Source organism: Bos indicus, chromosome 16 (genome assembly GCF_029378745.1).
Source record: "Bos indicus isolate NIAB-ARS_2022 breed Sahiwal x Tharparkar chromosome 16, NIAB-ARS_B.indTharparkar_mat_pri_1.0, whole genome shotgun sequence".
Taxonomy (NCBI): Eukaryota; Metazoa; Chordata; class Mammalia; order Artiodactyla; family Bovidae; genus Bos; species Bos indicus.
Window position 1 is genome coordinate 39619229 of NC_091775.1, and position 17527 is coordinate 39636755.

The 17527-nt window shown below is 40.4% G+C and overlaps 1 protein-coding gene across 2 annotated transcripts in view; it reads left to right on the forward strand.

Annotated features, from left to right (window-relative positions):
- The window catches only part of FMO2 (flavin containing dimethylaniline monoxygenase 2), a 41604-nt gene that overhangs the window by 18574 nt on the left and 5503 nt on the right, over window positions 1-17527 (forward strand). For both annotated transcript variants that reach the window (XM_070768141.1, XM_070768142.1), the window contains exons 3-6: window positions 4582-4770; window positions 8848-9010; window positions 12577-12719; window positions 16510-16709. In XM_070768141.1, the coding sequence (XP_070624242.1) occupies window positions 4582-4770; window positions 8848-9010; window positions 12577-12719; window positions 16510-16709 (695 nt within the window). The remainder of the gene's footprint in view (window positions 1-4581; window positions 4771-8847; window positions 9011-12576; window positions 12720-16509; window positions 16710-17527) is intronic.

A 17527-nucleotide genomic window follows, 5' to 3' on the forward strand; every position in this document is an offset into this window, starting at 1 on the left:
GTTGTCTGAACATAATCTTCTGACTTGCAAAAAAATTTATAGTAAGAAAAATGCTTACCATATGATCAATTATCTTAAACAAGTAAATTGTCACTAATTCTATTTGTTAGGAAATTCAGGCTATTAATCTGTATTTGTGCTTAGTTCATTTTTAGGCAGTGCTTGTATTTTAAGTAAATATATGAATTAAATTTATCTGTTTTGAAAGTCATGTCTCCTGTCCTTGCCTTGGTTGAGAGCAAAGCCTCTCATCTTATTTCTCTACTTTCCATCTCCAAAGCCCAAACTGATTTTAATTCAATGTGACAATAAGCTCCATGAAGATAGAAAACTGTGTCCTGGTAACACTTTACCCCTAACTCCAAGCTCAGGACCTAAACAGGAGATATAGTTGATAGACATTTATTTATTTACTTTGGAGAAGGCAATGGCACCCCACTCCAGGACTCTTGCCTGGAAAATCCCATGGATGGAGGAGCCTGGTGGGCTGCAATCCATGGGGTCTCGAAGAGTCAGACACAACTGAGCAACTTCACTTTCACTTTTCACTTTCATGCATTGGAGAAGGAAATGGCAACCCACTCCAGTGTTCTTGCCTGGAGAATTAATAAGAATCATCTTCCCTCTACAACCCCAGGAAAACTCAATTATACCCAGATTTATCTAGATATATAGACATCTACTTCAGCCAGTATAGGAAGAAGTGCACATGGACAGAAAGCATTTTTTAATAGTTGTCTACCAATCAACCTAAGTATAAAGATTATTACTTGATGTTCATAAAAGAATTTTGATGTCATCATTTGTGTCAAATTACACAAGTAAAATCCCCAAAGGAGATCCTTGCCCTGGCCCTGAAACTACTATAGAAGCTCAGGCATCAGAACCAGTTCTCATCACTCAAAATTCCCTTAAAATGACCTGACAGAGGAGCCAACTACATGTTAAAGCCAATTTAAAGCACTTGTAAAAACTAACATGTTAGCTCTACTGTAACAGTCCATTTTATTCTGTCTCAAAACTATGACTGGTTCAGTAAGACTAACTCTAATGGCCAGTAGTAATGCAAGAGAGGCAAACATGGATGGAGCACTTATTTAAAGTCAGGCATTGTGCTAAGCATTATCTAATCTCATCAAAGCCCCATGACAACTGTCTAATGGAACAATTGATGAACTCTGTTTTACAGGAGAAAAGGAAGAATCTGACTTATGTAACTTGTGTATGCTCTGTGCATATACTATACCATTTTATATAATGGACTTGAGTATCCTTGGATGTGGGTATCCACAGAGGGTCCTGGAACTAATCCCCTATGAACACTAAGGGATGACCGTATTATGCAATTTGAAGCTAGTGTTTGAAAACAAAAATACCATGATTTACTCATTCAAAGTTCAGATTATATCCTTGTATATGAGACAGAAAGCACTTCATATTTGAATACAAACTCCCTTTTCTTCTGTACATACATACAGTTAATAATAAGACCACACCAAATCACCTAGAAAACTGACATGCCCTAACATGACTAGTTTTTACCAAGCCACTTAATACTGTAACAAAGCTATCATCTGCCCCTCAATTACGGACTAGGAAAGATAAACAATCTGCTCATGGGAAAAAAGGCATCTGACTCCTGGCTTATGGTAGGCATGAGTGAATGAATGAATGAGGAAGAGAAAGCAATGGAGGAAGGAGAAGGATCTTTACAAACTTGGACTTTTTATTGGTCTTAAATGGCATGATCTGAGAGCAAACATTGTTTTAGCCTTGGAAAATCATGTTAGTACCGATAATCTCTGAAATTTGGACACAGTGAAGCCCAACACATATAAAGAGCTTTGCTGATAAAAGAGGAAAGATCCCACAGTTTAATGTTTAACTCTTTGAAATAAAGTATACTACTACTACTACTACTACTACTACTACTAAGTCGCTTCAGTTGTGTCTGACTCTGTGAGACCCCTGAGACCGCAGCCCACCAGGCTCTCCCATCCCTGGGATTCTCCAGGCAAGAACACTGGAGTGGGTTGCCATTTCCTTCTCTAATGCATGAAAGTGAAAAGTGAAAGTGAAGTTGCTCAGTCGTGTCCAACTCTTAGCGACCCCATGGACTGCAGCCTACCAGGTTCCTCCATCCATGGGATTTTCCAGACAAGAGTACTGGAGTCGGTTGCCATTGCCTTCTCCAGAAATAAAGTATAGCCTCTTGTAAATGAAATATCAGAAAATTCAGATGTGATAGATGACAGTGTGTTTGTATCAGTTCCTGTGGTGTCAGAGCAGCTGCCTGGATACCTTTATTCTGTGGTGAACAGTGAGGAGTCACTGACAACTTTGCTGAAGCTTATAGCTTCCTCTGTAACAATAGACAATAACAATACTTTTGAGCACCTAACACATCCCTAGTTTACAAATGACAGGACCGAAGCTCAGAGGCACTGATTGGTCCAGGCTCACTCAGCCTAAAAGAGATGAATTCAAACCTGTGTCTAACTCAAAGCCCAGGCTCCTTCTGCTAGTCCAGGTTGCCTCTTTCCGTGTCCAAAAATCTAAGGAGGCTTGACCTAAAGATCTGGCAGGAAAGTAATAATTTTCTATAAGTAATGGTAAGAAAGCAACATATACAACTGATTTATTACAATGGTAGAATTACAGTTGGATATTTACTGTCCTTTATTTACTATTCTGTAGAGGAGATTATAATGCCATTTATGTAAGATTAGGTAATTTATTATAATTAATTCATGAGTTCCTATAATCTTTCCATGTTTTTTTTACATCCCACCCTAGTGCTAAGTCATCATAGCAACTACTATATGCTGGATTATACTTAGTCTCTGCCTGTGCAGAAGCATCTGTTGAGGAGTTCTTGGGTGGCATTATTTACATTTTCTTATAAAGCCTGTTTGATAACATGCTGACTTCACAAACACTGAATCACCATACCTGGCTCTTGCACTATTTAATGTTAAATCATTACGCAGAGCACTTGTTGTAGAGGAAATTATAAACTCAGCCACAGCATGTGCTATCTTCTGAATTATCAAAGCATACTCAACAACACTCAGAATCAAACTTAAGTTTTGATTGGGGAATCTAAAAAAATGATACAAATGAACTTACTTACAAAACAGAAAGAGACTCACAAACTTAAAGAACAAACTTACGGTTGCTAGGGGCAGGTGGGGAAAGGTTAGCTAGGGAGTTTGGGATGGTCATGTACACACTGCTATATTTAAAATGAATAACCAACAAGGATCTATAGTGTAGCACATGGAACTCAATGGTATGTGGCAGCCTGGGTGGGAGGGGGGTTTGAGGGAGAATGAGTACCTTTGTATGTATGACCGAGCCCCTGCGCTGTTCACCTGAAACAATCACAACATGGTTAATCATCTATACCCAAATACAAAATAAAAAGTTCAAAAGGAAAAAATATACTTGATTAGCATTAATACTACTTATTTGGGACTTCCCTGGTGGTCTAGGGGTTAGGAATCCACCTTCCAATGCAGGGGATGTAGGTTTGATCCCACTGGGGGAACTAAGATCCCACATGCTACAGGGCAACTAAGCCCCTGACACAACTAGAGAAAACCCACACACTACAACAAAAACCCAGTGCAGCCAGAAACAGAAAAATACTACTTACCATTATCACTTGAGGAAGGTTGATTCACATAAAGCATAAGATAAAGGCGGGGGATTCAAATTAAGATGTGAAAACTTCCTGCTCCCCAAAGTACTCATTTTAACTGAAATTCTCCATTATAGTCTCTGACCAGTGACGCAGAGTTTATTGGCTCCTAAAGATGTGGAAGATGGGTGTAGCCTCCCCAGGGAAAATTTTGGAAGGGGGCTGATTGTCACAATCAGTTCAGTTCAGTTCAGTCACTCAGTCGCGTCTGACTCTTTGTAACCCCATGGACTGCAGCACACCAGGCCTCCCTGTCCATTGCCAACTCCTGGAGTTTATTCAAATTCATGTCCATTGAGTCGGTGATGCCATCCAACCATCTCATCCTCCATCATCCCCTTCTCCTCCTGTCTTCAATCTTGCCCAGCATCAGGGTCTTTTCCAGTGAGTTAGTTCTTCACATCAGGTGGCCAAAGTATTGGAGTTTCAGCTTCAGCATCAGTTGTCACAATGATTGACACTAAACAGGTAGAGATCTGGGAAGCTAATTACTGATGCATTCTTTAGCAATGTAAGAATGGCACATACACAGCTCCTCATCCACCAGACATTTCAGTCATACTGCAGCAATGAAAGGGGCTTCCCAGTTGGCTCAGTGGTAAAGAATCCACCTGCCAAGGAGAGGTAGGTTCAATCCCTGGGTTGGAAAGATCCCCTGAAGAAGAAAATGGCAACCCATTCCAGTATTCTCACCTGGGAAATCCCATAGACAGAGTAGCCTGGCTGGTTACAGTCCATGGGGTCACAAAAGAGTTGAACATGACTAAACAACAGCAGCAATGAAAGAGCTTCCAATCACGCAGGGGTTACATGTGGAAGGTGAGCAGGAAATCGAGGGATTTCTTTAATACCTTATTACCACTCCTTTATTTCATTAGGAAAATGTTGAAGATGGCCGAGCAAGTATCTATCAATCTGTCATCAGCAACACCAGCAAAGAAATGTCCTGTTTCAGTGACTTTCCAATGCCTGAAGATTTTCCAAACTTCCTGCACAATTCTAAACTCCTGGAATACTTCAGAATCTTTGCCAAAAAGTTTGATCTACTAAAGTATATTCAGTTCCAGGTATTGTATTTTGGGTAGGGGGGAGGGAAATAGCACGATAGAAAACTCAAGAAGTAATGTCATCACCTGTGATACTATAGGCTATATGCATAAACAGAAGAAAAACATTTGTCAAAATTAAGGCTTGAATGATATTGACAGTGAAACTGCATTTAAATTAGTATCTATAACCACTGAAGACGACTAGCCTCATTTCCTTTGAAAGGGTATATGAAAATAAAAGTTATGTTGTTTTATTTTCTTACCTTCTCCATAGAAATGGATTATCTTAGAAAATGGATTAGATAAACCCACAGCTCCCCATTCATCTCAGAACCCTATAGAAACCATTTTTGTTAATTTTTGATGTATTCTTTAGCAACATAAGAATGGCCAGATACTTCTGAAATGCAATTATAACTACCTTTCCCTTGTTTCCTCAAAAACAAATAATCAACAAGAAAAAAACAATATCCTCATTAACCATCCTAAAGTTGTATCAATAGCCTACACTCTGAAAACTAGTAACTGTGTTGAGGAAATAAATTATAGCTCTGAATAAATATTGGTAGAACTTATTTTTTAACATATTTCATTTTCTCAGTAATTTTTGTTTTACTATAGATTTGTATTACATTAATTTGTAATAATTGATTTGGTGGACATAAACATATGCAAATACCATGAAAATGTTTCAGTCTATCTAATACAGAGTTCCCCCAGTTGCTTCTTCTCTTGTTTATCGTTTTATTGATGTTGTTTCTGGAGGTTGGAGAGGGGTTAAGAAAACTCACTCCCATTTATTGGTCTCTGAAGCGGTATAAGCCATAAGAAGCAAGAACTCAATTCAAACTATAAAAGGACATGTCCAGACTAAGTTCAGTATCAATACGGTGACCGCCCAGGAATGGGAAACCACCAGGTTGCCTGAGAAGGACTGAACTGGCTCAGGTCAGTTACATTTCTAATAACCTCCCCAGTGACAGTGAAGATTGGCCCTTGAACCACATTTTCTATAGCCAAGAATGTGGAGTACTTTAGTGAATATATTATCAGTTCAGTTCAGTTCAGTCGCTCAGTCATGTCCAACTCTTTGCAACCCCATGAATCGCAGCACGCCAGGCCTCCCTGTCCATCACCAACTCCCGGAGTTCACCTAAACTCATGTCCATCGAGTCAGTGATGCCATCCAGCCATCTCACCCTCTGTCTTCCCCTTCTTCTCCTGCCCCCAATCCCTCCCAGCACCAGGGTCTTTTCCAATGAGTCAACTCTTCGCATGAGGTGGCCAAACTATTGGAGTTTCAGCTTTAGCATCTGTCCTTCCAATGAACACCCAGGGCTGATCTTTAGAATGGACTTGTTGTATCTCCTTGCAATCCAAGGGACTCTCAAGAGTCTTCTCCAACACCACAGTTCAAAAGCATCAATTCTTTGGCACTCAGCTTTCTTCACAGTCCAACTCTCACATCCATACATGACCACTGGAAAAACCATAGCCTTGACTAGACAGACCTTTGTTGGCAAAGTAATGTCTCTGCTTTTGAATATGCTATCTAGGTTGGTCATAACTTTCCTTCCAAGGAGTAAACTTCATGGCTGCAGTCACCATCTGCAGGGATTTTGGAGCCCAAAACAATAAAGTCTAACACTATTTCCCCATTTGCCATGAAGTGATGGGACCAGATGCCATGATCTTCATTTTCTGAATGTTGAGCTTTAAGCCAACTTTTTCACTCTCCTCTTTCACTTTCATCAAGAAGCTTTTTAGTTCCTCTCACTTTCTGCCATAAGGGTGGTGTCATCTGCATATCTGAGGTTATTGATATTTCTCCCGGCAATCTTGATCCCAGCTTGTGCTTCTTCCAGCCCAGCATTTCTCATGATGTACTCTGCATATAGGTTAAATAAGCAGGGTGACAATATACAGCCTTGATGTACTCCTTTTCCTATTTGGAACCAGTCTGTGGTTCCATGTCCAGTTCTAACTATTGCTTCCTGACCTGCATATAGTTTTCTCAAGAGGCAGGTCAGGTGGTCTGGTATTCCCATCTCTTGAAGAATGTTCCACAGTTTATTGTGATTCACACAGTCAAAGGCTTTGGCATAGGCAATAAAGCAGAAATAGATGTTTTTCTGGAACTCTCTTACTTTTTTGATGATCCAGCAGATGTTGGCAATTTGACCACTGGTTCCTCTGTGTTTTCTAAAACCAGCTTGAACATCTAAAAGTTCACGGTTCACGTACTGCTGAAGCCTGGCTTGGAGAATTTTGAGCATTACTTTACTAGTGTGTGAGATGAGTGCAATTGTGCAGTAGTTTGTGCATTCTTTGGCATTGCCTTTCTTTGGGATTAGAATGAAAACTGACCTTTCCCAGCCCTGTGGCCACTGCTGAGTTTTCCAAATATGCTGGCATATTGAGTGCAGCACTTTCACAGCATCATCTTTCAGGATTTGAAATAGCTCAACTGGAACTTCATCACCTCCATTAGCTTTGTTTGTAGTGATGCTTTCTAAGGCCCACTTGACTTCACATTCCAGGATGTCTAGCTCTAGGTGAGTGATCACACCGTTGTGATTATCTTGGTTGTGAAGATCTTTTTTGTACAGTTCTTCTATGTATTCTTGCCACCTCTTCTTAATATCTTCTGCTTCTGTTAGGTCCAAATTTGAAATCTTTCAACTGAAAATACCCAGACATTTTGTAGCCTTTTCACAACATTCCACATACATTTTTTAAAACTGTAAAAGCTTCAAAATTGCCAACACAGCATTTTGAAAAATATCTGAAATTTTGAAAAGCATGTAAAAGGGGCTCAAACACTTGCCAGCAAGAGGGATGCATGCCATTCATCTGGGAGAAACTCTTCACTTCCTTTGACATTGCTTCTTAAATACAGCAAACACAACATTTATATACACTTTCAAAAATCCATAAACCTCCACACAGCAAACAACATTTACAAAAAGTCAAGAAACCAGTAAATTATTTAATCCAAATGAGAGTATGAAATGTATTGCTAGCAAGACATTTTAAAAATAATAAATATGACAAGCCACAACTACTGAGCCCACATGCTGTAACTACTGAAGCCCACGCTCCTAGAGCCTGTGCTCTGCAAGAGAAGCCCACACACTACATTAAAAAAAAAAAAAATGAGTGGATATGAACAGACAATTCACAAAGCAAGAAATGTTGTGCAAATGTAACAATAAATATTACCAAAAAAAAATTCGCACTCACTAGTAAACAACAATATGCAAAATAAAGGATATGATGCAGACTTCCTTGGTGGCACAGTGGATAAGAATCCCTCTGCCAATGCAGGGACACAGGTTTGATCCCTGGTCCAAGATGATTCCATATGCCACAGAGCAACTAAGCCCATCCACCACAATTACTGAGCCTGTGTGTTGCAAATACTGAGCCTATGTGCCGCAGCTACTGAAGCTCTCATGCCCTAGAGACCATCCTCAGCAACAAGAGAAGCCACCTCAACGTGAAGCCCATGCACCACAATGAAGAGTAACCCCCACTCTCCGCAATGAGAGAAAGCCTGTGAGTAGCAATGAAGACCCAGTGCAACCAAACATAAATTAATTTTTTTTTCAAAAAGCACATGATGCCTTTAATAAAATAAATAGGAACAACTCACCATTCATGGAGCGCTGTCATGGTGCCAGGCACTATTCATGGAATATCTTCTCTAACACTGAGTCTGCAAGAGGTCAACACAAAAGTTTTGTGATAAATGCTGACTGTGTGATCACTTGAATGATGAACACGTATTTTGTATCTTGCCCAGAGTTTTGCCGTGATTTTCTAAGTCTCTCTCCTTATTCAGTCCTTAACGCTGGTTCCCACTGCTAAGTCAGGCCTCTCACACAAAGCAATACATCCTTGGTAGCATGTGCCATGGAAGAAGCAGCAGGGCGCACTTAGCTGTCTTTGCCTTAAGTGGCTTGAAATGGCTTCAAATGGAATCTCAATGGAGCCAGACATTGCACTCTACCCTTACCCACTCCTGGGCACTGGATAAGGCCCCTTTTATGCCAGAGTAATTCTCGATGATGCCTTCTCTGTGTTTGATTCCAGACAACCGTCCTCAGTGTGAAAAAACACCCAGATTTTGCATCCTCTGGCCAGTGGGTGGTTGTTACCAAGAACAATGGCCAGGAGCAAAGCGCTGTCTTTGACGGAGTCATGGTCTGCAGCGGCCATCACATCCTTCCTCATCTCCCACTGGAGTCATTTCCAGGTGAGGCCTGTGCAGAGCCCCAGCTTTTGGGAGTAGGTGTCCAGGTATTTAATGTTCAGGCTGGATTGACAGCAAAACTGGCTAGCTACTGCAACTCAGCATAATATTAAAATCAGGATAGAGCCAGAAACATGAAAGACTCCAAATACCATCTTTGTTTCTTTTGAGCCCTTCAGGTCTTCATTATTAGAGTTCAGCCAAAGTTCAGCCTCCCCCAAAGTTACTAAATGTTACTCAGAATTTCAGAGAATTTTCAACCAAGTTGGTTTTCTGTTGGAGAGATGCTTTCAGCCATATACCTTACCTTAACGACAGGGAAGCCTGGCGTGCTGCAGTCCATGGGGTTGCAAAGAGTCGGACAGGACTGAGAGGCTGAACAATAACAAAAGCTTACCCTGACCTTTTTCTATCCTGCCAAACACTTGTGACTTTGTTTCATTTTGGGGACTTCCACAGAGCCATCCCCACAGCCAGGGTTACTGGGGGTAGTTTCTGGACATCAGTGCTCCTATAGGATAGTGATGGATTCGAGGAGTACAGGGGAAGATGGCCCCTCCCAGGCCTCTCCCTAAGAGAGCACATTTCCTTCCCAAGGCCTTTAGGAAAACATTTAATAGGGTGGTTCAGTCCAAGCCCCACATTACTCAAACCACCTGAGGAGCTTTTAAAGTTCAAATGACCTTCAAAGATTCAACTGGTCTAGGGTAGGCCTAGGTCAATTACTTGTTCAAGTGATTTTCAATATGCAACCCGGACTGAGGCTTCCTGATCTAAAGCAATGGAACTTTCCAACAGAATCACCTGGAGGACTTTTAAAACCACAACTTTCTAGCCTCCATCCCTAGCATTTCCAGCTCTGTAGGTCTAGGCTGAGAATTTGCATCTCTAACAAGTTCTCCGGTGATGCTAATACTGCTGGCCAAGGGACCAACACTTTGAGAACTCATATGATCTAAAGGAGAAGGAAATAGCAACCACTCCAGTATTCTTACCTGTAAAATTCCATGGACAGAGGAGCCTGGCAGACTACAGTCCAGGGAGCTGCAGAGTCGTATGTGACTGAAGCAACTGAGCACATGATCTAAAGGCTCTTTCAAGCAACCCATCATCAAAGACAAGTACTTTAATAAGGTCCTGTTTTCCTGGGAAAAGACACAGATGTTTATCTTCAAAAAGGCCTGTCCATGGAAGCAATCTAGATGTCCATCGACAGATGAATGGATAAAGAAGCTGTAGCACATTCATACAATGGAATATTACTCAGCCATAAAAGTGAACACATTTGAGTCAGTTCTAATGAGGTGGATGAACTTAGAATCTATTATACAGAGTGAAGTCAGAAAGAGAAAAACAAATAAATAGTATATTAATACAAATACATGGAATCTAGAAAGATGGTGCTGATGAACCTATTTTCAGGGCAGCAATGGAGACATAGACATAGAGAACAGACTTGTTGATATGGGTTGGGGTGGGGGAAGGAGAGGGTGGAACGAATGGAGAGAGGAACATGGAAACATATACACTACCATATGCAAAATAGATAGGCAGTGGGAATTTACTGTATGACTCAGGGAACTCAAACTGGGGCTCTGTGACAACCTAGAGGGGTGAGATGGGAGGCAGGTTCAAGAGAGAGAGAACAAATGTATACCTATGGCTGATTCATATTGATGTATTGAAGAAATCAACACAATATTGCAAAGCAATTATCCTTCTGCTGCTGCTGCTGCTAAGTCACTTCAGTCGTGTCCAACTCTATGCACCCCCATAGACAGCAGCCTACCAGGCTCCCCTATCCCTGGGATTCTCCAGGCAAGAGTACTAGAGTGGATTGCCATTGCCTTCTCCAAATTATCCTTCAATTAAAAACAAAATTTTTTTAAAAGGCTCTCCAAAGAAGACATACAGATGGCTTACAAACACATGAAAAGATGCTCAACATTGCTCATTATTAAAGAAATGCAAATCAAAACCACAAAGAGGTATCACCTCACACTGGTTAGAATGGCCATCATCAAAAAGTCTACAACAATAAATGCTGGACAGGGTGTGAAGAAAAGGAAATGGTCTTGCACTATTGGAGGGAATGTAAATTGATACAGCTGGTATGGAAGACAGTATGGAGATTCCTTAAAAACCTAGGAATAAAATCACCATATGACCCAGCAATCCCAGCCCTAGACATATACCCTGAAGAAACCAGGGTTGCAAAAGCCACATGTATCCCATTGTTCATTGCAGCACTGTTTACAACAGCTAGAACATGAAAGCAACCTAGATGCCCATTGACAGATGAATGAACCAAGAAGTTGTGGTACGTATACACAGTGGAATGTTACTCAGCCATAAAAAGGAATGCATTTGAATTAGTTCTGATGACGTGGATGAACCTAGAACCTATTATACAGAATGAAGTGAATCAGAAAAAGAAAGATAAATATCATATTATAACACACATATACGGAAACTAGAAAAATGGTTTTGAAGAATTCATTTACAGGGCAGCAATGGAGAAACAGATATAGAGAATGGACTTATAGACATGGGGAGATGGGAGGAGAGGGTGAGATGTAAAGAAAGAGTAACATGGAAACTTACATTACCATATGTAAAATAGGTACCCAATGGGAATTTGCTGTATGGCTCAGGAAATTCAAACAGGAGCTCTGTATCAACCTAGAGGGGTGGGATGGGGAGGGAGATGGGAGGGAGGTTTTAAAGGGAGAGGATATATGTATACTTATGGCTGATTCATGTTGAGGTTTGACAGAAAACAACAAAATTCTGTAATCCTTCAGTAAAAAAATTAATTAAAAAAAAGGCTCATCCAGTAAGTTGCTGACTTACTGCAATGTGGAAACTATCCTTTGCCTTAAATGTGCCTTGTTTTTAGTTTATTTTAGTTTTTATTTGCTTTTGCAAAATAAGAAAGATGAATATTATTCCAATTATTACGCAATTACAATAATAGCACTTAATACTATGTTTAAGAAACATTTAAAAGAATATATGCTATGTGATATTGAAGTATCATTGTATAGTCCAAAATAGGATAATGGATGGCTGGAAATCAATACCTGACTCTGCTCTGTTTATCAAAACCATCTGTCCTCTAGTAAATACCTAAGCTGCAACCTCTGAAATCAACTTTTTTGGTGCTGAGCTATAGGCTTGGGCTTCCCTGGTGGTTCAGATGGTAAAGAATCCACCTACAATGCAAGAGACCTGGATTCAGGCCCTGTGTTGGGAAGATCCCTTGGTGGAGGAAATGGCTACCTACTCCAGTATTCTGGCCTGGAGAATTCCATGGACTGTATAGTCCAGAGGTTGCAAGGAGTCAGACACAACTGAGCAACTTTCACTTCACTTCACCATATGCTTAACCTAACATTTTTTACATGCTTCATACTTTGAGTTTGCCAGTTGGCCTTAATATTGTAACTTCCCTAAGAGGGGAAATAACAAAACAAATGATTGATCCCAGAAAGGAAAAGCTGACAGTGCAGTTTTATTGAAATTAACTTGACATAGTTCATGGATTTCTCTTTTCTTCACCCCCAAAGGTATCCAGAAGTTCAAAGGCCAATATTTCCATAGCCGCCAATACAAGCACCCAGAGGGATTTGAAAAGAAACGCATTTTGGTGATTGGAATAGGAAACTCAGCCTCAGATATTGCAGTTGAGTTGTGTAAGAAGGCTGCTCAGGTAACATGCTTCCTGATTACCTTGTCTGCTAGGGGTCGGGGCTGGGGGGGAGGAGAGGAAAAGGGAAGGGCATAGTAGAAAATCACAGCCATATAACCAAGGCTCCATTACTTGAAAATTGGTTGATTAGTTGGTTGGTTGCCCAGTGTGGTATCATAGGAAATCTAGAAATCAGGAAGCCAGTCAATCTCCCAGCTTTGCCATTAATCAGCTGTGTAACCTAGAGCAAGACATTTTACTTCTCCGGACTTCTCTCTTTAGTTTGGATCAGACAACATTCAGCACAGGAGGCCTTGTTTCTACCCAGGGGCTTCTATGAGTTGACTTGCTCATCTTTGGAGGAGTGCCTTTTAGAAATTAAATGCATATTTGAATTCTATTTGAAATGTAAACAATCCATAGTTCCCAAGAATCATTTTTTTAAAAAAAGAGAGATTAAATAGACAGTAAGACTCCCGAACAAGATCATAAATATTTAGGTGCTTCCTGAGGCCTTCCGACCACTGTTATCTTTGCACCTGTTCAGGAATGACACAGCTTAGCTGCAAGCGTCAAACATTACAAGATGCAAATGATGCTGACAGAGATGGTTGGGAATGGCAGAAACTAAATCCCTTTTAGAAGGACAGGCCTAGGCAAAGATGGGAAAATAGCTTAGGTTCTTCTCCCCGCAGCAAGCCCTTTCAAAATGGTCTGGATTCCAGGGGCTCTATCACTCTTACACGGGCCTCCTTACCCTGGCATCTTCTGGCTACTCAGGACTTACTGTGGCCATGTCTACCACTGCCAAAAGTGCCCTATGCTGAGCCTCACACTGTCAGGACTCAGATGTTGTTGTGGTTCTTGGGCAGTCATATTTAACTCTGTGACCCCATGGAACTATAGTCCTCCAGGCTCCTCTGTCCATGGGATTTCCCAGGCAAGAACACTGGAGTGGGTTGCCATTTCCTTATCCAGGAGATCTTACTGGACCGGGAATCTAACATGCATCTCCTGCACTGGCAGGCACTGATTCATACCACTGAGCCACCAAGGAAGCTCCAGGGCTCAGATATTGAATAGCAAATGTGATAAACATACGTGGTGCTTCCCCAGGAGGTTAATGAAGGGGTTCCACTGGGACCTGTCAGAGTTACCACCCTGAGGACAGAGCAGGTCACTAACACCAGAAAGAGTTGTACTAGACACAGGAGGTCCTCACCTTATTTATGAAAGGAAACCACTTTTCATTTTTCAAAGTTTTAAGGCCTTCATGTGAAGAACAAGTAAAGAGGCAGTAACTGTAAAGGCTCGGAGAAAAGCCAGCTCAGGTGGGGGAGGTGCCAAGTTCAGTCCCCTTACTGTTTGGAAAACCTGACAAGCTTGAGGAAGGGAGTATGATGAAAGGAGCTGACCTAGCCGTCAACTAAGTGAAGCTCCATACTAGACCACTACATGTTGCAGGTCAGTGATTTGGACTTAGGACAGTTGATCCAAAGATCTTAGATTGCAAGAGTCTATTTCCTCATATGGGCTTTGTCATGTAACAGCCTGTCTATCATGCTAGATTCAGTATTAAGTAAGCACCTTAGCTATATTTGTGTGCCTTCCAGCTCATTAATCTTTAAATAGTCTTTCCAACATTTATTAGATTAATAACATAATTGATCATTATGATAAAATATCTTACACAGAGTAATGCACTCTCAATCCTTCTTTGACAAGGCTTACCAGAGATTTTCTAGGAGCTGTGTAGGTAAGAGTTAGAACCAGGTGCACCTGCAAAGCTTAAAATTACAGTCTAAACTCACCTTAGTCCTGAGTGTGCCCTGCTTTTGTTAAAGGAAGTTCATGTTCATAATTATATGACTTGTTATACCACAGTCCAACCATCCACTCAAAATGCTGTGTGATGGTGCTGAGTCATCCATACACTTTCCCACCAAAACCCAAATCTCTGGTCCTTTGCCTGAAGTATGCATCTGATCCTAAATCCTCAGACATATCACACTGATACAGCTAGTGGACCTAGCCAAAATAGGCTCCCCTGCTGCAGGTATGGTGACAGAGAAAGAAAGGGAATAAAACAGGCAGAGCTTCCAGTGTGAACATGGATTGATCCTAAGTGTGTTATTCACTCAGTCATGTCCAACTCTTTGTGACCCCATGGACTGTAGCCTACCAGGCTCCTCCGTCCATGGAATTCTCCAGGCAAGAATACTGAAGTGGATAGCCATTCTCTTCTCCAATGGATCTTCCCAATCCAGAGATCAAACCTAAGTCTCCTGCATTACAGGCAGATTCTTTACCAACTGAGCCACCATGGAAGCCCTAAAGAAGAAGGACAGATGATAAGTAATGGAAAAAGACTTCATAGAAATATTTAAGTACATTACCTAATACCTAGCCAAAGTATTGGCTAAGCCAACAAAAGGATAGCAGCAGAAACAGTCAGGATGTTAAGTATATTACTACACACACACCAACAATTCAACACCATTTTATACAAGTGCTACTCTACAAGTTAAGGAGTTGAGACCCAGAAAAATTTGCTTCCAAATTCTGGCTCACTCCAGATATGAGGCACTACATGAAACTCCTCCAGCCTAAATTTACAAAATAATAATAGCTAGCAATACCTGTCATTAGCCAAGCAACAATTTCAGTCCTTTACATGTATCATCTCCTTTAATTGGTACAATAATTCTATGAAGCAAGTACTGCTACTACCCCTATTTTATGGAGAGAGAAACAGAGACACAGAGAGGTTGAAGTAACTCACTCAAGGCAACACAGCTTGTAAGTAGTAAGGCTGGGAGTCAAACCCAGGTAGTCTGAATCCAGAGTCCTCGATCTAGAATTCACAGTCTTCAACTCTTAAGTCAATCAGTTCCTTACAAGGGAGTATTAATGTGTTTATCAAGTCCTTGTACAATAGAACTCACAGAGTTCTGGCATGTAAAAGTACTGACATGCAAAATTTTAAGAAGCAAATGAAATATGCACTTGGTCAATGGAGAAGTAACAGTAAACAAGGTAAAATACACTTGAAAAGAGATTTAAATGTACATCTTGAAAACAAGGGCAATATGAGTATACAAGGTAAGGAATACATCTGATATATACACAAACACACTACTAGATATAAAATAAAAGCCCATGTGTAAAATATATAATCAACAAGGAACTACTGTATAGCACAGGGAAATATACTCAGTACTCTCTAATAACCTATATGGGAAAAGAATCTGAAAAAGAATAAATATATGTATATATATATTAATATAACTGATTACTTCCCGTATTAACTTCCATATAAAGTAATATCTATGAATAATAAAGGTTAGATTTTTAAACTCTGAGTTTTTAAAATAAATTCAAAGTTAAAAATCTGGCTTTTAGGCTGCGATCATACGTATTTCCTTGGATTATAATTGTATACCTTTGCTATAAAAACAACTTGGGTTGGATAGAAAACTGAGAGGAGGGAAGACGTATTGAACCATGATGTAAAAATAGATTTGTGGGTTTTATGGTTGATTTAGCCCAGATTTTCTCAGATCTCCTTGAAGTTCTCAAGACTATGGTAGTCTTCCTCTATCAGCATAACTACCTCTGGGCACCACTTGTACAATAAAGCTGACCCAGAGCAGTGAAAACTAGAAGATCCTTCACTTTGAAGTCAATCATCTTTAAGACAAAGCATTTCAGCCAGTTCTGGGGCCATACATGTGATATATTATCTACACAGTGGGTTCCTCCCAAAAAAGATGATGCCCTAATGTGAACTGCATTCCTTTTTGCTCACCAGGTGTTTATCAGCACCAGACATGGTTCCTGGGTCATAAGTCGTATCTCTGAAGATGGCTATCCCTGGGACTCAGTGTACCACACCCGGTTTAAAACCCAGCTCCGAAATGCCGTGCCACGAATAGTTGTAAAATGGATGATGGAAAATGGGATGAATCAATGGTTCGACCATGAAAATTATGGCCTTATCCCTCAAAACAAGTAGAGTTACTTTGCTTTTTTATGGTATACTCATTGATAATCAGGGTTGTCAGAAGGGTTTCTCTTTGAAAAGAGCCAGATCACTAACATGGTAGTTCAGACCACAACCTAACAGTATGGGTACCATATAGCTCCCAGATTTTGAATCCCAGATTCATTTTGTATGCCTTTTAAAAAGTTAATATTTGGGAAGATGAAGTATAAATATGAGTTGCTCCAGAGAGTAGAACTGGGATCGGGGGAGGACTTCCTAATACCCAGAGCTATCCAACATTGAAAAAGGCTGTTTTAAGAGATTGTGACCTTCCTTTCAGAGGGTGGGGTGGGAAAACTGATCCAAATTCTACAGGAGCCTGTTATCAAATAAAGAAAAATAAACAGCCATATTTTTTGCTTGTATTCATAAGATCAGTGATGTATATCTTGGAGATTAACAGGCAATGAATATGTTCTCAAAAGCTACCCATGGGAAGAACTCTTACGGTGTAGAGTTAGCAAAGTATAACAGGCTCCTTCCCCGCTCCCCCGCCAAAAAAAAAGAACAGGCGAGCTTTGCAGTCTTTAAACAAATGCAATGTGGCTGCTGTATTCTGAGATCTGATATATATGCCATGCAGCCTTTTTTTTTTTTTTAAGTGGTTCTCAAATCTAAAAAAAAAAAAGGAAATTCTAGACATGTAACCAGACTTTGCTCCACTATTCATGTTATAATGCTATCCATGGATATTCGAGATCAAGAGATATCCCCAAACTTAATTCTGTGCATTAATTTTCACACTAATCTCTTAATTAGTTTCAAAACTGATGGGAATTTAACA